Here is a 22,809-nt window from a genome sequence, read left to right as displayed (position 1 = left end):
AGAGCTTCAAGCATCTAAGAGATCTTCTTGGGAGATACCAGGAGCAAGGAAACAGTGGATTAAAAAACAAAACTGAAAATAATTTTTAAACACACACTCACACACACACACAACTCTTTCTCTCTTACAGACAGCGAAGAACTGATTAGTTATAGCTAAATATTTTATTCCTCATCAATGTTTTTGAAAAGAGTATAGTTTACTTTTTTAATAGATTATAAAAAGCTTGATAACTACGATTTCATACCTGATAATACTTCAGCTGCCTATTTAGCTCTTCCAGATGCTTATCATACTCAATAATAAGAGGAGCTAAAAAGCTAAAGAAAAAATACATAATTTAAAAATGGCATATTGTTTAATATAGGTTAATGTATAATATGTAAATTAAATTGAACATCAACATTTTCATGTTAAATGTATCCATAGCAATCAATACTTTGCCTTTTTCCTGTTCTCAATCTTAGCTCAATTAGTATTTCCAGATTTGTCAAATATCAACGGAGGGGAGGTAATGAAGGAGTTCATCAAGAAAACAACTGCGAATTGACCCTTGAGCTGAACCTGGCCAATTGGAGGCTACTCACCCCCTCCCCTATCCCTGGAATATGTGTTCTGCTTGCCTTCCGCAGTTCCAGAAGCTGCTCCAAAGATACAGCCTTAAGATAGTAAAGTGATGCTGAGGCTATCTACACTAGGTATGTAAGTGAACCCAGTTAAGGCCTCCTGTATATGTGACTGAACCAAGTTAAAGCTTCTATATAAACTTTTAAGGCAGGTGAGGAAATACAGTTGTCTTGTGTCCTCCCAAGACAAGCCTCATAAATAGATTCTATTGCTTAATAAATTTGCCACTTACCAGTCTGGAGTGGTCTGCCTCTTCCTTCAGTCTCTCTTAGCCCTCCACATTTGAGGGCCAGTTTCTAGAAACTCCAGAGGAGGTTACGAATAGGAGGGAGATAAAATCACCCCAGTTGAGAGCTACTCTTATAGATTATAATGCTGGCTTTTTTCCCCCTTGTACATTCAATATTTAAATCTAATTATAGCAGACTATGAAATAATCCTAATACTAAAGGAATTATTTCAACAATAAATATACTTAAGAAAATAATATTTTTCTGGTAACTCAACCTTACCTTTGATCAACTATTGTGTTTTCTAATGTGTCATCTCCATCTCCTTTGAAGACAGTTTTCTGTAACAGAGAATATTGCATCTTAAAATGTTTTCTCACATCATCCAAGCCCAAAATTGGCTGTAGTTTAAAATTAAATACAATTAAAAATTTTACAACCTTAGAAAATCTAATGCAATTAAAAAGATGAAGAGAAACAAGTAATCATCTAAACTGACGTTGAAAGTTTATTTGGTTAATTTTAACATCCATGCATAATAAAAACTCTTGGCAAACTTGAAATAGGAAGAATTATCTCAACTTGATAAAGACTCTCTACCAGAAACCTACATCAATTACTATTTTCCATGGTAAAACATCAAAAACACTGCATTAAATGCAGCTTATTAATGCAAGGCTGCTCACTATCACTGCTAACTTCAACATTGTACTAGAGGTTCTAGTCAGTGGAACCAGGGTAGAGAGTTCAAAATTTAAAGGTTGAAAAAGAAGATACAATACTATTATTATTTACAGACAATTTGACCATTTACCTAGAAACCTATGTATAATCTACCAATTATTAGGTCTAATAAGAGAATATACTAAGTTATCAGAAGATCAACAGAACAGCTTTCCCAAATGCCAGCAGTAATTTGAAAATGTAAAAGGCAATAATACCCTATTCACTACTGTAACAAAAGGTAGTACTTGAGAATAAAAAACAAAAACAAAACAAAAAAAAGTTGCAATAACTACTGAAAAATCAACTTTACTGAAGGACATAAAAACAGATATAAATAAATGGTACTATACCATTCATGGATATGTGAACGGTCAATACTGTAAATATATTAATTCTTTCAAATTCACTGTAACAGTGCAATTCCAAAAAGATTCCAATAGAATAATTTATGAAATTTTATCTTAAACAGATTTTTACAGTTCCTATGAATGAGTAAATGTACAAGAATAGCCAAGATAACCTGGCCAAAAAAAAAAGGTAAATGGGAAAAGAAAAAAGAGGAAAGGACTTGCCCTACTACATATCAAAACATTGTTAATGCTAGAGTAATTAAAACACTATGGTACAGACACAGTAACAAACAGAAGAGTATAGGAAATCCAGAAATAGATTTAAAAATTTATAGAAACATGATGTATAAAAGAAGTGGAATTATAACTGAATAGACAAAATACTGCTTTTAAGTAACAGTGTTAGGTAACAAAATAAAATTAGATTCCAGCATGTACTAAACGGAAAAATAAATTACAGATAAAGATCCAAATGTTTTAAAAAATATTTAATAATTATTGAAAGAAAATGCATTTTTGACCATGGGATAGAGAAAGCTTTCTTAAGTTCCAAAAAATGTAGAGACTTTTGTTTTGTTCACCAATATACCAAGCAGTGCCTAATACTTCCATTCAAAATACATTTTCTAGCTGGAAGACACCAGGAGTAAAATCTATGAACAGAAAGACTGAGATATCTTACAACATCCAAATTTAAAGCTTCTATGCAGCTGAAGTACCATAAGCAAAGTTAAAAGGCCAGCAACATTCGTAACATGACCAAAAACCTACTATCTGGTGTAAAGTATGAATAAATACTCAAACACAAGGAGATGTACAGGATGTTCAGTGCAGCTTTTACTGTAATAATAGATAAAATGTCCATCGATAGGCTAAAGGAAAGTAATACAACAGGATCCCATAAGTAGTTCAAGGAATTAACAAGATTTATATGTATCACTACGGACATACCACAAAAGCAAATAGGTTACTTCAAGAAGTTATTCATATAGAGAAAAACCAGACATCCTTCCTACATAATACACAATAAGAAATTCCAGATTGATTAAAGACTTAAATATGAAAAGCACATTTATGCAAGTGAAGGACTTAAGACACAACAGTAAAGCACTGACACATTTGACTATATTAAAAGTTAAAACTTTTCCACTATAAAGCATATAAACAAGATAAATAAAAACCCACAAACTGAAAACTTTTCACATGTGTCAGTGAAGAGTATTGACCAGCAAAATAAAGAGGAAATCTGAGATCAGACAAAAGCAAGCACACCTCATTAATAATTAGGGAAATACAAATAAAACAACAGTGAGATATCATTTTACACCAATCACACTGACCAAAACAAAATGTCTGATAATGCCACCGATGGCTCAGAAGGATGTTTTACAAGGATTTTAAACTTGCCAAATGATACAATAAAATGATTTCAAATATGAACCTATATACTAAAAGTATTGGATCATGTATCCTATTGAAAAACACTAAATTTAGGATGGTGATTACCACTGGGAAAGGACAGAAGGAAATGGACAAGAGGTACAGAGACTAAATTTTTTCTGCGATGTTTTATTTCTTTAAAAAAAAAAAGACTAAATAAACATGGTAAAAAGTTAAGAACGGACACAACTGGGTGGCAGCTACACAGATATTAGTTTTAATATCTTCTGCACTTTGATGTATGTCTGAAATAAATTTAAATAAAGGAACAATACGTGCAAAGTGTTGAGCATAATTCCTGACATATAAAAAGCTCTTAATAAATCTTTGCTCTTTTTTTTTTTAAATTTCTTTTTTCTTAATATGGAGGAAAATCTATTGGCTAACCAAGGTATATGTTATGAGCATTCAACCAACACAGAAAGCATTAGTTCCCAAAATATACAGCCTCACAGACATGTTGACATGGATCCAGGACTATAAGATGAATCAGACAAAAAAAGGTAACCTTCCAGAGAGAACCCTAATAGATTAAAGAATAAATGCATTCAGTAGTCTATGTAATTTCAGGGAAGGATTTACTTAATCCTAGACTATTAAAAATAGTTATTGTATTATTTAAATAATTAATTAATGGACAAGTGGTATTTTAACTTTCAAATGTTCAAAAGTTAGTTAAAAATCTTGGGATAACTAAGTAGTTCAAACTTTAAAAATATTATTTCTCAAATTTCTTAGGAATTTTTATAAAAATCAAATCAACTACCAGTGTTATGACAATAGTTGGGAGATGGATAGCAGTCTACAAAATAGTAATTCAAGCCCTCATTTACCTCCCACCCACCAATTATAAGTTTCCTAATTGTTATTCTTATTATGTTTCACTCTATCATTCTTCTAAACAATATTTAGGAATCACCCAGTGTTTACTAAATTAAATCCAAACTCCTCAACTTAACCATTTAAGGCACTCTACAATGTACATACAAACAACCTACCCTCCCTAATGTTATTTTCCGTTACTTCTTTCATATATGTCAAACACAGTATAAAAAACGAAGTATGTTTTACTCCCTAAATACAACCCCCACTTTCTCACCTCCTTTTGCTTATCATGCCAGTGGGTCCATCTGCAATGTTCTCCACTACCCCTTCTTTTAGCTCTCACTGAAGTTCTTTAGAAATCTTCCTACTTTTCAGTACCCATCAGACATGCTACATCCTTCAGGAAACTTTCCCTGATCTCTCCAACTATATATGATCTCCTTTTTCCCTGATACTTGCATTTGGCTTTAAGGTTAAGACATGAATAATATGCTTTATACCTAGTTATTTAATATTTGTCTCAGCCCATATTTTTATTAGTCTTTAGGTTCCTGTGAAATGGTAATTTTATTATATACATTTTCATATCACTAAAGCTCTTGGTATAGTGCTTTACATAAAGGAGGTACTCAAGATATATTAGTTAAACTGAATTCTGTAAAGACATTGTTCTGAAACTATTTTCTAATGATAGTTGCTAAGGAAATACTGATGTAAGATTCCAAATTATAAAAATTACATGATTATAAAGATAAACATAATAAATCAAAATATAAGAAAAATATTCAAAAGAATAAAAATTTAGATTCAGCAATCCTTTCCCACTTGCTAGCAAACTTTTAGAATAAAAGATCATATGACTTAATAATTCAAGACCCAGTGGAAAAAATCAAGTTGGGAGAATAAGATTGAAATCGACTAAAAAGGCATTTATATAGGGGTACCTCGCTGGCTCACTCAGTAGTGTGACTCTTGATCTCGGGGTTGTAGGTTCGAGCCCTATGTTGGGTGTAGAGATACTTAAAAAAATAAAATATTTTTAAAAAAGCATTTATATATATGTATTTATACATTTACATCTATTTATGTTTATATATTTTTAATTGAAATATAATTGACATATAATGTCATATTAGCTTCAGGTGTACAAGACTAACAATCCTATCCATTAAGCTATGCTCACCAAAAAGAAAAAAGCATTTATAAATATCCTTTTTATATTCTCTAAATCAAAATTTAAACAAACTATACTAAATAAAAGAAACATACGGAGCATTTTATATATCTTGAATAACAGATACTCTACAATTAATTTCTATTTATTTTGATCCGAAAATGACTTCCTGAGATGATGGTGAGAGTGTATCACAGAAAGAATGTCAATAATACTGGATTTTAGTTGGGTAGACAAATTTTCTGGATACTTCTCTTCCTCTAAGGAAAATACACACTCTCTAAGTATTCTAATCACAGTTCTGAATGTTTAATTTTGTGCCCCTTACTTTATATCACTGGCTATGAAATATGTTAATGGCATCCTATCTACCATCCTTTGGAAGAAAATATAGGCTGACTAGCATTTTGTGAAAGTGTTGTTGCATATTTTCGAGTGTTGCAGCAAATCATATCATGAGGAGATGGATTTTCATCATTTATCAATGAAGGTTGATGTACAGTGTAAGAAATTGCTAAACTCTTACAATTAGACTCTCTTTAAAGTGTTAAATAGTTTGGTTTTTTTTTTTTGAGAGAGAGAGAGAACGCGCTTGTGCATACATGTGACAGGGGAGGGGCAAAAGGAGAGGGAGAGAGAATCTTAGGCTCCATGCTTAGCACAGAGCCTGACATGGGGCTGGATCTCATGACCCTGAGATCATGACGTGAGCTGACATCAAGAGTCAGATGCTTAACCGAATGAGCCACCCAGGCACCCCTAAATCACTAATTTTCTAATATCATCATGGGAATGTAAAATCAACCCTTCAAGGTTTTAAACCTGAGTAATTCATCAGATGGACAGTCTAGAACTGCACTGCCCACTTCAATAGCCACAAGCCACATGCATCTATTTAAATTTAAATTTCATGTATTTAAAATGAAAATTAAATAAAACATCTATCAATTATACTAGCTTAATTTCAAGTCCCATGTGATTAATGGCTACCATATTGGATAGCAACAAAATTATACAACATTTCCATCACCATAGTAAGTTCTATTGGACAGTGCTGGCCTAGAAAGCCAGTAATTTGACTCAATTCAAATACTACAGGTAGTTTGCTATATTTTATCTATTGAGTCTTATATTTTTTTAACTCATGATCAACAGGAGTGGCCCTCCTGTTCCTGTCAATGTATTTTCAAATAACTATTATTTGATTATAGTTGAGACCAGCTCCTATATATTATACAAGAAGTCAAATTCTTTCCTGCCTCAGGGCCTCTTTTTGGTCTACTTGTCTAGATCATTCTTCCAACTTTCAATGCCAACCTGAATACTACTGTGGTAGAGAGGCCTACTCTGACCTTTCTACCAAAAATATGTCTCAGCCTCAACCACCACTACTACACTACATACACGTTAATCTCTATTTCAGGACACTGTTTTCTTCATATGATATAGCAATTTTGTTTTATTTTTTAATTTTTTAATTTTTTTAAAGATTTTATTTATTTATTTATTATTGAGAGAGAGAGAATGATAGAGAGAGAGCATGAGAGGGAGGAGGGTCAGAGGGAGAAGCAGGCTCCCCGCCGAGCAGGGAGCCCGATGCAGGACTCGATCCCGGGACTCCAGGATCATGACCTGAGCCGAAGGCAGTCGCTTAACCAACTGAGCCACCCAGGCGCCTCTGATATAGCAATTTTAATTACTTAATTATTCACTCATATCTCTTCCACTGAAGTAGGATCCTTTGTCTATCTTTTTTTTTTTAAGATTTTATTTATTTGTCAGAGAGAGAGACACAGAGAGAGCACAAGCAGGGGGGAGTGGCAGAGGGAGAAACAGGCTCCCCGCCGAGCAAGGAGCCCGATGCAGGACTTGATCCCAAGACCCTGGGATCATGACCTGAGCTGAAGGCAGATACTTAACTGACTGAGCCATGCAGGCGCCCCTCCTTTGTCTATCTTAATCATAGCTCTGTCCCCAAAGCTTACCCAGCACAGGCATGCACTCAAGATTTGCTGAATTAATAATGTTTGTTGAATCAATCAATACATTTGCACTATGACTGTCTTTCCCTTCCAGAACCAGCTCATACCTTCTTGGCACTATGCTTTTATGTTTATTCCTTCCCTCTTTCCAGTTTATGTGTTCCATTTCTTTCCCAGCAGACTAGATCTCAATTTAACGTTAAATTTGGGTTCAAGTAGAATGAGTAGAAACAGTCCCAAGCTAGAAGAGGAAGATATTTTTAGGAGAGTTTTCAGAGAAAATAAACTTATTTTTAATATTCCATCCTGTCCCTCCAGCAAGTTTGAAGAGAACCAAAACACTAACCAGTACACAAATGTACTGGTATGGCATAGATTTTAAAGAGGAATTAACCAGCCTACAAGTGAGAAAAGACAGGTATTTAAGGGGGAAAAAAAAAAAAAAGGTAGGAACAAAGAATTCGGAAAAGAGGGAAATTTTCCACAGTCCTGACTAAAATCTTTCAATATTTGTCATGCAGTGCCCGCTAGTACACGCTCAGAGAACAATGCCACTTGAGATACTTTTTATTTATATAGAAAACACAAAATAATCAAAGAAAGACAACTAAATTTTATAACAACCCTGAAGGGATCATTCAAGAAACTAGTTGTTATTTAAATATCTTTAGAAGGTTACATACAATTTTAATTAGTTTTTTTTAAAAGATGAATGGGGGTGCCTGGATGGTGTAGTTGATTAAGTCGATTCCAGCTTTTGATTTTGGCTCAGGTCATGATCTCAGGTTGTGAGATCAAGCCCTGTATTGGGTTCCGTACTCAGCCCAGAGTCTGCTTAAGACTCTCCTCGCTCTCCCTCTGCCCCTCACCCTGGTGCATGCGTGCACATGCTCTCTCTCTCAAATTAAATGAATAAATCTTTAAAATAAATAAATAAAAGATGAATTATTAAAGTATAATGAACCAAATATACTAAATATACAAGCTATTCTACACATTGGAAAAGTCTGATTTTCAGTTTAAATCCATACAATTTATGTATCATTAGTTATTATTAATGTATCATTTATTTCCCTAAGAAACAATATTATACCAAAAAATCTTAAGACAATTCACAAAACTTTCTTTGATCCATGGGTAGCCTAAATGATCATTATATAGTGATAGCACAAAAGAATTTTAACTATCACTTATTAACAGTTTCTACAGAAAATCAAGTTTGAAATTCCAACTTAAAATACAAGAAATAAATATCAAATTCTGGCAGCTTTATTCGTCTATAGAAAAGTTTCATAAAGTATGTTCATTTAACACAAGTCCTGGCAATTTTCCTAGTGTGAGCAAGGAGGAGGGCATTTCATTGGGATTTTATCTTGAAAAATAGAACTAAAAAGCATGAACTGTATTTCACAAAATTGTATGATTTTTTCATCTCCACTTTCACTGTACGTGGCATACAGAGCTCAAATGATGTTGGAAGATAAGTAGGTAGGAGGAAAGTAAAGGAGGGATATAATTGTTTCATTCATTCAACAAGTATTTATTGTGCTTTTACTAACAAGAATTGTTTTAGGCACCTGGGAAACATAGCTGACAAAAAGGGCAAACAAATTTATGAAGGATTTCTGTTGCTAGTGGCAATCACTAAAGTTAGTGACAAGAGATCTCAGCCAGTGCTCCTGGGTTTCACATAACCTTTGATAATGGTTTCCTCCTACGTCTATGTCTACAAACAAAAAAAAGTAAAAATACTATGAACTGAAAAAAGTACAAATTAAAAAATTCCTCTTGGACATTTTTTCAGAAACCAGAATAATGTTTCTGGGGTGAAGAACCGAAGAATGCACTACCTATGGCCAAGGATATGGACCTTATTGCTAGAAAGCAGATTGATCTCTCTCTTTCTCTCTCATACTCTCATGTCGCCTCCTTTCTCATTACTGCAAACTACGCAGTGAAAGGCGAGACCCATGGGAATTGGTATTTTGAGACAGCAACATGTTCTGAAGAGACAGTGAACTGCAGAAGACTCTTAGGCAATAACAATACAGTACTACCAAAAATAAGAGATAGGAATCAAGATTTGACTGTATGACTATAAGAATAGTACCCGTGGGGCGCCTGGCTGGCTCAGTCGTTAAGCGTCTGCCTTTGGCTCAGGTCATGATGCCAGGGTGCTGGGATCGAGCCCCGCATCAGGCTCCCTGCTAGGCAGGAAGCCTGCTTCTCCCTCTCCCACTCCCCCTACTTGTGTTCCCTCTCTCGCTATGTCTCTATCAAATAAATAAATAAAAAATCTTAAAAAAAAAAAAAAGAATAGTACCCGTAAAAGAAGAGCATGTACCTTTAGAGAATTAAAGGAGCTATAATTTCACAGGAGAGTACACTATTAAATAAGAGAAGACTTGACCTTACGTAGTATGTTACCATGAGGCTTTAATTAATTAATCACAATGTACAAGGCAGGTGCATCTAAAGGGTTACATACAGTCATTGTTTTATCTGGTAAAACCATCTTTCATAACCAAGTCAACCACAGTGACGGTAGATATAATACCATGCCCAGAGATCTTCTCGGGCTTTAAAATCACTCTTTTGTTTGAATCCTCCTTTTAAGCATATTCTATATGACACTAAGCAGAAGAACCTGCTTATTCTATATGACATTAAGCAGAACCTAAGAACCTGAACAAAATTTAGAGGCTGCTGTATTATGAAAGATTCTCTATCACCTAAATGATAACAGTTCTTAGTTAAGTATGAGTTAACAAAATAAGGTAAGTAAAACAATATGATTAACATAGTGGTTGGATAGTTTTAAGACCCTCTGGACTCAGTCTGGTCTTTGTAAATAAAAATAGAGCAGCAGGCTAAATGTTGAGACTACACTAAAGAAAGTATCTTTAATATCTTTAGGGATAAGTATAGTCAAGTCAACAAGATAAACTATTACTTTTTAATTTCTTAAAAACAACTTCCTTTTTAATACCTTAAAAACAATTTTTTTTTTTTTTTTTAAGAGAGAGGGCACATGACTGGGAGGGAGGGGTGAGGGTAGAGGGAGAGGAAGAGAGAGAATCCCAAGCAGGCTCCATGTCCAGCACGGAACAATGCAGGGCTTGATCTCACAACCCTGAAATCATGACCTGAGCCAAAATCAAAAGTTGGACACTTAACCGAGCCACCCGGGTGCCCCAAAACAATATGTTTTGGTTACAAGATTCATTGATGTCAAAAGCAAAACATGTCCTTATTAATTCAGTAGGGTGCTATCACTAACATAGGAGCTACTGTTTTTCTTTTAATATTGTGTAACTCAAGAGTCCACCAATAAATATAGCTTATTGCTCAAAAAAAATTTTAACAGGATATTTAAATAAGAACATGCACCCAAGGAAAGAAATATTAAAACAATGCCATATATTATTTACTGTTTTGATTTAGTTTTTGCTTGCCATAATTTATGAGAATTCCAAGTTAAAGCTTACTACGAAATGTATCTTAAGAAAAGATTTTAGGAGGTTTCAAAACGTCAATGAATTCTCATTTTAGAACTCAGACATTTTAACATCATACATAATACCTAAGCTCCAAATCAGAAAAAAAAGGCAATTTCTATGGTCAAAGAACTTTTATTAAGCAAAAACAAGCATTCCCTTATAAAAATCCCCATTGTAAGCAAATTTCAAAGTGCTATAGGCAACTTCACATGAGAATAATCCTAAATAGAATTTATTTATTTATATATATAAATTTGAACCAAGTTTGTTAGACCTTAACTAATATACATACCTGCACTGATGAATATTTGGAAAAATTTTCCATTTGATACCGTCTAAGTACTTCATTTAGTCGATCTGAAACAAAGTAAAAAAAAAAAAATCTGTAGTTCACTGGCTAATGCTCAATATTTAAAAACTACAAACAAGGTAGTTATTATCTGATATATCCAATGCAAAACTGCTAGTCTCCACTGCTTCTCAAAATGAATGATCAATTTCAACACATGTTTTCGGAATTTAAGAAAAGGCCCTTCTATACACGTAAGCCAACCACCTACTGCTAGTGGGAAAAAGAGCTGCAAAGAACTAATTTTCCTGATTTCTTACATTTTAATTCTCAGTTTTCCCTGGTTTACTCTTCAGGTTAGCAGAAGTAAAAAAAATACTCTCCACTTTTTTTTTTTTATTCCTGCTACTAGAAGTGAACTGAAAAGATAAACTATAGCCGTATTTTTTCCAATAGTGAAAATTGGCTAAAATTCTGTTCCAGGACAAACCTCCACACAGAAGAGAAATGGCAGGACAAAGATTCCACATTATACAGGAGTGAGTAAGAGATACTAGAAATGAAGGACTAGAAAAAAGCCAAGTGCTCTCAGTAAGCATAAAATGATTGATATTTTTATTCACATCAAGAAAACATATAATAGAACACAGTAAATGTACAAAACTTATTATTTCAAGATCACATGGATCATTTAAAACTGATAATTTGCTAGCAATAGAATGAATCTCAACTCTCAAAAAGACTGAAAGCCAACAAGAGTATGTTACCTGACAAGAGCGCAATGAAGCTTAATCAAAAACCAAAAAGGGAAAATTTTAATACATTTTGAAGTTCAGAAATTACTTTTTAATAACCCATGGGCCACAGGAGAAATTACAAAACAAATCTGGATGTATTCTGAATTGATCAACAGTGAAAATGTAATACCTCAAACTTGCTCAAAAAAAAATCTATAGCTTTAATTGTATATACTAGGAAAAAAGGCTTATAGTCAATGAACTATAGGTCCATCCCAAAAAGTTAGAAGAAAAGCATATTAAACCCAAAGAGCATCAAGTGAAGGAAATAATAAAGATAAGCCTACCCCCCCCAAAACGGAAAATAAACATGCAAAAAGATCAACAAATATAATCGTCTCAAAAGTTACAGTAAAAGCATCTGATGAAATTTAAGATATATTCATGATAAAACCTCAGGAATTTAAGAAGTTAATTTCCTTAATATAACAATAGATTCCTACATAAACGCACAGCAAACATCATACTTAAGGATGAGAATGTTGAAAACTTTCCCTTGGAAATTGGGAATGACACAAGGACAAATTTTCTTGACATTTATTCACACTCTACTGGAGGTCTAAGTTTATGCAATAAGGCAAGTAAGAAATAAAAGGTATAAAGACTGAAAAGGAAAAAAAAAACATTATCCATTATCCATAGTTAATCATGTATAGGTATAGGTAAATCCCAGAGAACACACAGATAAAGTCTTAGAATAATGATCCTCAGCATGGTTGTCGGATACAAGGTCAATACACAAAAATTAATTATATTTCTATATACTGTCAACAAAGTTAGAATAAAAGATATCATTTACAATACCATACAAAAACCCAATGTCTAGGAATAAATCTAAAAGATTTAAACAAAAGATGTGTAAGACTGTGTACAGAAAACTACGAAACATTCAGCAGAGAAATTAAAGACTAAATAAGTAGACAGAGATACTCATGGTTTATAGGAGCCAGTATTGTGAAGATAGCAGTTCTCCTCAAGGTGATCTATAGGTAGTCAATGCAATCTCAGTTAACATTCCAAAAGATGATATTGCAGAAATTTAAAAGTTGATTCTAAAATATAGGTGAAAACATAACAAGAATAGCTAAGGCATTCTTGCAAAAGTAGAATGGGGGAGGACTTGCTTTACCAGTTATCAAGATTTATTACAAAGTTACAGTCATTTAGTGTGATAGTTGTATAAAAATAAACAAAACTGACAAATGGAAGAGAATAAAGAATACAAAGATAAATTCATGTTCATTTAGAACCTGAATTATGATTGAAGGGGCACTCCAGAGCAGTGAGGGGTAAAGAAAAATCTTTTCAAATTCCACCTATCAGTGAGATCATATAATTGTCTTTCTCTGGTTGACTGATATGTGGAATTTGAGAAACAAGGCAGAGGATCATAGGGGAAGAGAGGAAAAAATGAAACAAGATGAAACCAGAGAGGGAGACAAACCGTAAGAGACTCTTAATCTCAGGAAACAAACAGGGTTGCTGAATTGGAGGGGGTGGGAGGGATGCGGTGGCTGGGTGATGGATACTGGGGAGGGTATATGCTATGGTGAGCGCTGTGAATTGTCTAAGACTGATGAATCACAGACCTGTACCTCTGAAACAAATAATACATTACATGTTAATAAAAAAATGAAAAAAAAAAGAATAATCTTTTTAAAATTGGTTCTGGGTCAATTGGATATCCTCATAAAAAATAAAACATTACCCATAAAAATCAATTCTAGGTGAAATGAAGATCTAACTGTGAATGCCAAAACAATTTCTAGACAAGAATAGAATATCTTTATAAATCTTAGGTTGGGAAAGATTTTTTAATCAGAACACAAAAAAGCACTAAACATAAGTGGAAAAAAAACCTGATAAACTGAACCACATTAAAATTAAGAACTTTTGTTCAACAAAGAGACTTTTAAAGAGAGTAAAAATACAAGACACAAACATGGAGAAGGTATTTCCAACACATAAAATAGACAAAGGGCTTGTATCTAGAATATACAAAAAACTATCAATTAAAAGGCAGACAATCCTATAGAAAAGTGTTAAGAAGACATGAATGGGCACATCACATAAAGGTTAAATGGAGAAAAGCTGCTCAACCTCATTAGGCATCAGGAAAATACAAATTAAAATTACAATAAAGAGCTAAAATTATAGAACATGTTGGTGACGATGTAAAATAATGAAAACTCTCCTACACTGCTGGTAGGAATGTAAATTAGTACAACTTTAAAATTAAACATATATATAACTCCTAAGAATGTACATTAACCAAAATGTGTGCCCTTGAGCACCAAGGGCCATGACAAAAAATACTGGTAACAGCATTATTCTCAATGGCCTCCAAACTGGAAACTGCAACTATCCATCAAAAGAAGAACAGATAAACATGATAAATTTAAAACTGGAATATTTTATAGAAGCAAAAATAAACAAACTACATCTACATACAAGAATATGGATAAACTTCAAAGACATTATGTTAAGCCAAAACAGAAGAATACATGGTTTTGATTCCACTGACATAAAGCTCAAATACAGGCAAAACTATAGTGTAAAATTAAAGACTATGGTTATCTTCAATTACCTTTGAGGATAAGGGAGAGATTACGATTACAAAGGGGCTTCTGAGGTCCTGGAAATGTTCTATTTTTTTTTATCTGAGTTGTGGTTATATGAGTTTTGGACCTTGTAATCATTCACTTAGCTTTATATTTGTTTTCTTTACTTTTCTGTGTATGTTATACATAGCACACATATATATATGGAATACATACTAATTATAATTATAAAAATTTTAAAAATGCATATATAATATGCACACACAGGGTATACATTCTATGTGTACTTCCTTGAAAGTACACATAATTTAGTGGTGAAATATGACAAATATATGTAATTCTGATAAATAATCATGGAGTACTGATAACATAAATGGTTTTAAACTTTTTATTGAGTTTAAAAGAAATTATCCATGTTTTTATTGTTACTCACAGGACTTTTAAGATAGTTACCTGACACAGCCCACTAAAATTTTACCATCATACAGGATCTGGTTCCTGCCTATTACTCTTATACCCTATGAGTCTCAAGAGGAGGTTGGAGTTATGGTCATGGATACAATAATTTCAATGCAAACCACCTTTTTTCTCCCCACCTGATAGGGTTTTCAAATGAGAAAAAAACACTAAATCTGAGTTCTCAGTGATTAAAATAAGTTCAAAAGTCAGTTGTGGGGATGCCTGGGTGGCTCAGTCGGTTAAACATCTGCCTTCAGCTCAGGTCGTGATCCCAGAGTCCTGGGATCAAGCCCCGCATCGGGCTCCCTGCTCAGGGGGGAGTCTGCTTCTTCCTCTCCCTCTACTCCTCCCCTGCTCATGCTCTCTCTCAAATAAATTAATAAAACCTTAAAAAAAAAAAAAAGAAGTCAATTGTGGATTACTGAGGGAAACACATTCAATCCTCAGAGATTGACTTTAATCTGGAGAAAATTTTACTATAACTTAAATCTCTTATATCCTTCATTCATTCAACAAGTACTTATTATACTGTTGTTTAATTTGCATTTTCTGGGTTACTGATGAGATTGACATTTTTCATTTTTTTAGTAGTTCTTCAAATTTTATTTTTTTGTAAATGGCCTGCATATTCTTTAACCATTTTTCTATTAGTATGAATTTATTTTTGTGAACGAACTTTCTAAATTCTGGATGCTAATCAATTCTCAGTTGAATTTACTGTAAATATATTCTCCCTTTCTGTAGCTGGGGTAGTCTTTTATTGATGATGTCTTTTGTAATACCCAAGTTTTTATCTTTAATGTACTCTATTCATATATTTTTTCTTCTAGTCAAAATGTTTATATCTATTGAAGAAATCTTTCCCTATCCTGAGATCATAAAGACACCCTCTTAAATTTTTTTCTGAAAGTTTAAAGAGAAATTCATGTCTTCAATCAACCTGCAGATTATTTTTCTATATATGTCAGAAAGGTATCTTTATTATTTTTTCCTTCCTATTTGGATAGCCAATTATCCTAGCACCATTTGCCAAATATCCTTTTCCCACTGATTTGTATTGCTCTTCTTTCAGATAACAAGTTTCATGTATGTGTCTTTCCTGTGCTAATTTATTCCGCTGATCTATGTATGTATCAATCTGACAATCTAATATTGATTTAATAATTGGATTTCTTAAGTTTTAATAACTGGCAAATAAATTTTCCCACCTTGATATTCTTTAAAACTCTCTTGGCTATTCTTAGCTCTTCCACTAGATTTTTTTTTTTTCGTGAGAGAGAGAGCAAGCTAGTGGGGGTAGGAGGAAGGGGCAGAGGGAGAGAGAGAATCTTAAGCAGGCTCCACACCCAGCATGGAGCCCGACGTGGGGCTCGATCTCACAACCCTGAGATCATGACCTGAGCTGAAATCAAGAGTTGGATGCCTGACCAAATGAACCACCCAGGCACCCATCTTCCACTAGATTGTAGAATCATGCTGTCAAAACTAAGTTTGAGAATGCATTGAGTCTAATTAATCTGTGGAAGAACTGACATATTTAATATATTGAGTGTTCTAATCCACAAATTTGATATGTTAATGGTTTCTCCATTAACCTAGGTCTTCTTTATTGTATTCAATAATTTTTTAATGCTAACTATCTTTCTATTACTGGGATGAACCCAATATGAAGACAACTGTATGGACACATATATGTACATATATATACACACATTCATTGCTGGATTTATTTATATTTTATGTAGGATTTTTTTCTTTTTTTAAGAGAGGGAGAGACAGGATGGCGGGGTTGGGGGGAAACGAAGAATCTTAAGCAGGCTCCATACCCAGTGTGGAGACCGACCCAGCGCTCGATCTCACAAACCTGAGATCATCACTTAAGCCGAAATCAAGAGTTGGACACTTAACCCACTGAGCCACCCAGGCGCCCCTTTTATGTAGGACTTTAGTTTCTATGTGCATAGGCCTATAATTTTTTTTTTCTTGCAAGTCTCTTTGTTGGGTAGAAGTTAAGAATATAGACACTGGAACTAGACAGCCTGGGTTCAAATCCCAGCTCAGTCACTTTTTAGTTATGAGTTAACCTTGAGCCTGTGGTGGTACTTATCCAGAGTGTTGAGTTTTTTATCTATGGTTATCAAACAGTTGGGTGTGAAAACTATTAAAGCAAACTAAACAACTGACCAAGGGATAAAGTATTACTGAGTATGTGCTACTCAAAAAAGCAGTATAATCATATTAAGATTACTGACAAAAGAGGGGTGCCTGGGTGGCTCAGTCAGTTAAGCGACTGCCTTCGGCTCAAGTCATGATCCCAGGGTCCTGGGGTCGAGCCCTGCATCGGGCTCTCTGCTCAATGGCGAGTCGGCTTCTACCTCTCCCTCTATGATCTCTTTCGCTTTCACTCTCTCTCAAATAAATAAATAAAATCTTAAAAAAAAAAAGATTACTGACAGATGAACTAATGGGCAATGGTTACAGGCAATGGTTACAGTAAAGAAAGTAGTAAAATCAGGGGCGCCTGGGTGGCTCAGTCGGTTTAGCTGGTTTCTGCTCAGGTCATGACCTCAGGGTTGTCAGATAGAGCCCCATGTCAGGCTCCGTGCTCAGTGGGGAATCTGCTTGAGAGTCTCTCCCTCTGCACACCCCACTTGTGCACATGCTCTTCCCTCCCCCCGCCATGAATAAACCTTTTTAAAAAGAGAGAGTAGTAAAAACAAGCTGGGAAAGAGTTAAGGAAATAGAGGAAAATGAAGAGTTCAAAGAACAGAAGTCTTGATGAAGCCAAAGAACAGTTACAGTGGGAGTAAGAAACTTGTGTTTAAGATTTCAAAAGCAGGGTAACTTGAATAGACTTCTGATTATGTCCAATATGAAGTAACAAGGACCACCTTCCCACTCAATACAACCAAAAGCAAATAAATGAATGAAATAATGGTTTGCAAGACGCTAGACAATAGACAATGATGATGAGAGATGCAAAACAAATAAGGTAAACCCTATGACTGCTCCAACTTAATGACTTGAGAGTCTTTCTAGTCCATGGCGCAAAGAGGGAAAATGCAGGCCTCAGAGATAGGCCGATTCTCTGAGCTAAGGAAGTGGAGACAAAGTGAACTAGAATTGGCAAGGTAAAGTATGAGAGAGAGCTACACAGAGAGAGAACTCTGGATATATGAAATCTGTGGAGGGTCTCTGTATACAACAGTATACAACAACAACAACAAAACCCCAAACAAAAACAAAACAACAGTACACAACAGACTACTGAGTACCTCTTCATCTATTAAAGAAATTAAATTTATAGTTTAAAATCTTTCCACAAAGAAAACTCTAGATCCAGTTGACTTTACTGGTAAGTTCTACCAAACATTTAAGGAAGAAATAATGTTAATCCTACCTAAACTTTTCCAGAAAATTGAAAAAAACAAAATATTTCCCAACAAATTCTATGAGGCAAGCATTGCCTCATACCAAAATCAGGCAAAGAAATTAGAAGGGGGGAAAAAAGGCTTTATGAACATAGAAAATTAAAATTTAAAATAAACTTAAAAAAAAATTAAATCTATAATATATAAAAAGGATAATACATGTGTAAGAGTATTTTTTCCCAAAAAGAGAGGTAAGGCAGGCTTAAAATATGAAAATTAATCAATGTAAGTCACCCTATTAACAAACTAAAAATGAAAACAAATCTGATCCTCTCAATAAATGCAGAAAAAGCATTTGAAAAAAAAAATTCAACATCCATTCTGATAAACTCTCAGAAAACTAGGAATAGAAAGGCATATTTTCAACCTTTTAAAAACATCTACAAAAAGTCTATAGTATCATACTTAATTTTGAAAGACAGATGTTTGTACCCTAAGATCAGGAAAAGGACAAGGATGCCCACTCCAACCGCTTGTGTTCAACACTGTACTGGAAGTTCTAGCCAGTAAAATAAGGCAAGAAAATGAAATGAAAGGCATCCAAATTGGAAAGGAGGAAGTAAAACTGTATTAACAGATGAAAAGATTGTCTATGCAGAAAATTTGATGAACTCTAAAAAAAAACCTATTAGAATAAATGAGTTTAAAAAGGTTTCAGGGTACAATATTCCAAAAAAAGGATGTATTTCTATATATTAGCAATGATAAATTAGAAATCAAAAGTAAAAGAATAATACCATTTACAATAGTATCAAAAACAGAATACATAGGGATCAATCTGATAAAAGATGTGCAAAACCTATATATTAAAAACTACAAAATACTGCCAAGAGAAATAAAATAATAGATACATCAATGGAGAGAATATATCTTTTCATTCATAAGAGGACTCAATATCATTAGATGTGAATCCTACACATATTGATCAACAGATTCAATGCAATGCCTCTCAAAATCTCAGCATCTTTTTGAAGAAATTGACAAGCTGATCCTAAAATTCATATGGAATTGCAAAGCACCCAGGATAGCCAAAATAACTGAAAAAGAACAAATTTGAAAGGCTAACATCATCTGATTCTATGACTTACTATAAAGCTGCAATAATCAAAACACTGGAATACTGGTGCTCAAAGAGATAAACAAATCAATGGAACAGAATAGAGTCCAGAAATGGATGGACACAAATAAGAACAAATGATTTTTTTTTTGAAGATTTTATTTATTTATTTGACAGAGAGAGAGCAAGCGTGAAAGCACAAGAGGGGGAGTGGCAGAGGGAGAAGAATCAGGTTCCCCACTGAGCAGGGAGCCTGATGCAGGGCATGATCCCAGGACCCTGGGATCATGACCTGAACTGTAAGGCAGACGCTTAACCGACTGAGCCACCCAGGCTTCCCAAGGCCAAATGATTTTTAGCAAAGGTGCAATGGTAATCCAATGGAGAAAAGATAGTCTTTTCAATTGCATTCATATGAAAAAAGGGAACTTTGACCCTTATCTTGTACCTTATACAAAATGGATCATAAATCTAAATGTAAAATGGATCAAATATGGATCATAATGGACCACAAATCTAATGGATCATAAATCTAAATGTAAAACCCAAAATTACAAAATTTCTAGAATAAAACAGAAGAAAATCTTTGCAGCCTTTGATTAAGCAAAGATTTCTTAGATATGACATCCATGAAAGAACAAATGAGAACTTCATCAAAATTAAAAACTTTTGCTCTGTGAAGAACACTTCACAGAGAATGAAAAGAAAAAATAAGTTCATCTCCACTTCCTAAATCCCTACTACAAGAATGATTTTTCATTCTTTAGCTTGATAAACAAGTATCTCTTTGAACAGGTCCCTAAGGACTATCAGATTTCCCTTCTCAGATGGAGGTGGGAAATATGCTAGGAGTTTACTAGAAGCATGGTTGGTTTGGAATTGCCTGTAGTCATTTGTAAAGCTAATGCTTTATCACAGGGGTTGCCAAGTTGAGAAACACCAAATCCAAATGGAACAAATAAAAAGAGGCAATCAAGATCAAGAAGTCAGTGTAGACAAGGTTAGAATAGGTGGGAGAAGGTCAAGCCATCTATATTTACCTCAGCTGGTGTCTAGGTGTTTTGCCTATGCGGGTAACCCACTCAGCTGTAACTGGCACACTAGGTCCAGTTAAAAGGAAAAAATGGCTGGCTCATTCCTCTAAAACTCATAGTTTTTGAGTGACTCGGGTATCCTCCCCACCTCAACCAAACTCATCACCCAACTATTGTCTCCCACCACTCAAGATGGTGGCCAGCCAGTCTTCCTTATGGGGTGGCAGATATTCCCACTTCAAACCTGAGAAATAATGCTAATGTTATAGTACCATTATAGTGCATCAATAATTTTAGATAATATATATATAGTGCACTTAATATGTACTAGAAACCATGCTTTATTTACATCATCTCGTTTAATCCTTACAACCCCATGAGGGTTATTGTGCTAATCTTCCCATTTTACAAATGAGAAAACTAAGGCACAGAGGAGCTAAGTAACTTGCCAAAGGTCGAAGACCTGAAAAGAGATAAAGCCAGGATATGAACCTAGACAGACTGAATCGAGAGGTTGAGTTCTTAACCACTGATTTATAAAGCTTCCAAAATGGAACTTAGCACTTTTTTCCTACCTTCCCTGTTGCTTAATGCAAAAAACCTCAGTTGCCCTCTACCTCATTCTCTCTGATTCCCTAATCTCCAATCTAACTGTACTACCTTAGTTCACCTCCTGTGTAATAGTCACCTAACTGCACTCTGCTATAATGCATATTCCTCATAACAGCCATACCAGGCTTTCCAAATCACAATTTGATCATGCTACTCTCAAGTGAATTCCTTTCAGTGGTTCCTATAACCTGTGCAATGGTCCAAACTCAACACACAGCAGACAAGGCCCTTCACTATCCAGCCCCATTCTTCCCTTTCAGCTCCACTTGCTATTTGCCTATATAAACCACATTCCATACAAGCCAACCTTCTTGCAAATCTTTAACAAAACATATTCCTAATCCCCGCAGCGCTGCATATACTGTTCTATTTGGGATACCCACACAGTTCTTTATCTAGTAAATTCATATTAGTACTTCAAATTTCAGCCCAAATGGCACCTCCTTTGACCACAGTTAATAATAATCCTGTAACAGTTAATATTTGTTTAGCACATTTGTTTAGTGTCAGATACTATTATAAATCCTTTACATATTTTAATACTCATTTAATCATTCCAACAACCCTATGAGGAAACTGAGGCAAAAGAGTTAGCACTTGCTGCCACTTCAGTGTATGGAATTTATGTATTTCCTAACTCAAATTAAATTCTTGGAAGGTAGAACTGTCCTCCTCATCTTTGCAGCAGCTCTGCCTGTATAGAGCCTGGTACATAACTGAAACAGGAGTTCAATAAACATCTCTTTACAAATGGCCAGAACTGTGCCTCCAGGTTCTAATGGCAGACTTGGAAACTCTTCCTGGCCATTAGCCCTCTAATTTCTCCAGAGCTTGCAAGGAGCATAACAACCATGTTTAGTGTCTAGTAGAGTCCCACGTAAGCTAAAGGAACCTTACAAGGATTTACCAAACAGTTCTGCTTAAGTATATACACATCCTCATACATACTACCAAGCTTTTTGCAAAGCTAACTTAAGTTTTTACAAATTTCCATGCACAAAACAGGCATTAGAAAAACATTAGTTGGTCAGCAATGACGACATTAAACCTTACATGTAAGAATTCTCAATAAAGGAATATGGAGCTTACTTTGATCTCTCAGAAAGTCGATTTCTGTGGCCATTCCGACAGAACTTTAGTTTGGAGCTTTCACCACCTTCGCTTTCTTCAAAAACAACAAAAACAAAACAAAGCCCCACCACCACCACCACCGAAGAAGAAAAAACCCAGAGCTCGCTGTGCGGGAAAACAAAACTAAAGCAACGCTCCGGAGGTTGTCAAGCACTCGAGCGGTATTATCAGCATCCTACTCACGCGGCGTCAACAGCCCCGCCGCGCCTTCTTCTCCCGAGTCCCAGCGTAGCCCCTCGCTCAGGTAGCAGACTTCAGATTTCAGGTCTGCTGGGGACCCACCAAGTGAATTTTGTTCCACGTTCACCCGAATCCCGGCCGGGTAAGACGAGGACGCAGGTGGCTATAGGCGTCCCGCAGGTCACTCGGGGTCGTATCGGGCCACTTAGGAGACAGCCGAAGGAGCCGGCAAGAAGCCGGGTGACGGCGTCCTTGGAGGAGCGTTTGGGGTGGAAGCGTTGATTCCAGGACGGCGGGGAAACCCGGGGCCAGCAGCGGAAGTCCAGTCGGCCCGCCCTGCGACTTTGAAACCGGTGCCCCGGACCGCTCCTTGGAGACGGTAACGCCGTCTGCGTCATCACGTG

The 22,809-nt window shown here is 35.0% G+C and overlaps 1 protein-coding gene across 4 annotated transcripts in view; it reads right to left on the bottom strand.

The window, feature by feature from the left end:
• SCLT1 (sodium channel and clathrin linker 1) overlaps positions 1-22,486 on the bottom strand; it is a 204,348-nt gene extending 181,862 nt beyond the window's left edge. For 2 of the 4 annotated variants that reach the window (XM_035023076.1, XM_035023079.1), the window contains exons 1-4: positions 22,184-22,349; positions 11,147-11,211; positions 1,140-1,198; positions 248-320 (exon numbers count right to left, since the gene is read on the bottom strand). In XM_035023076.1, the coding sequence (XP_034878967.1) occupies positions 248-320; positions 1,140-1,198; positions 11,147-11,211; positions 22,184-22,217 (231 nt within the window). In that variant the 5' untranslated portion in view covers positions 22,218-22,349. Of the gene's footprint in view, positions 1-247; positions 321-1,139; positions 1,373-11,146; positions 11,212-22,183; positions 22,350-22,408 lie in introns of those variants that run through there. The other 2 variants (XM_035023077.1, XM_035023078.1) reach the window with 2 other exon arrangements.
• Positions 22,487-22,809: the final 323 nt, after the last annotated feature.

The sequence above is a fragment of the Mirounga leonina genome, unplaced genomic scaffold, assembly GCF_011800145.1.
Source record: "Mirounga leonina isolate KUSES-001 unplaced genomic scaffold, KU_Mleo_1.0 Mir_176, whole genome shotgun sequence".
NCBI lineage: Eukaryota > Metazoa > Chordata > Mammalia > Carnivora > Phocidae > Mirounga > Mirounga leonina.
The sequence above is the reverse complement of the archived record's forward strand: the minus strand, read 5'-3'. Positions and strand labels throughout refer to the sequence as shown.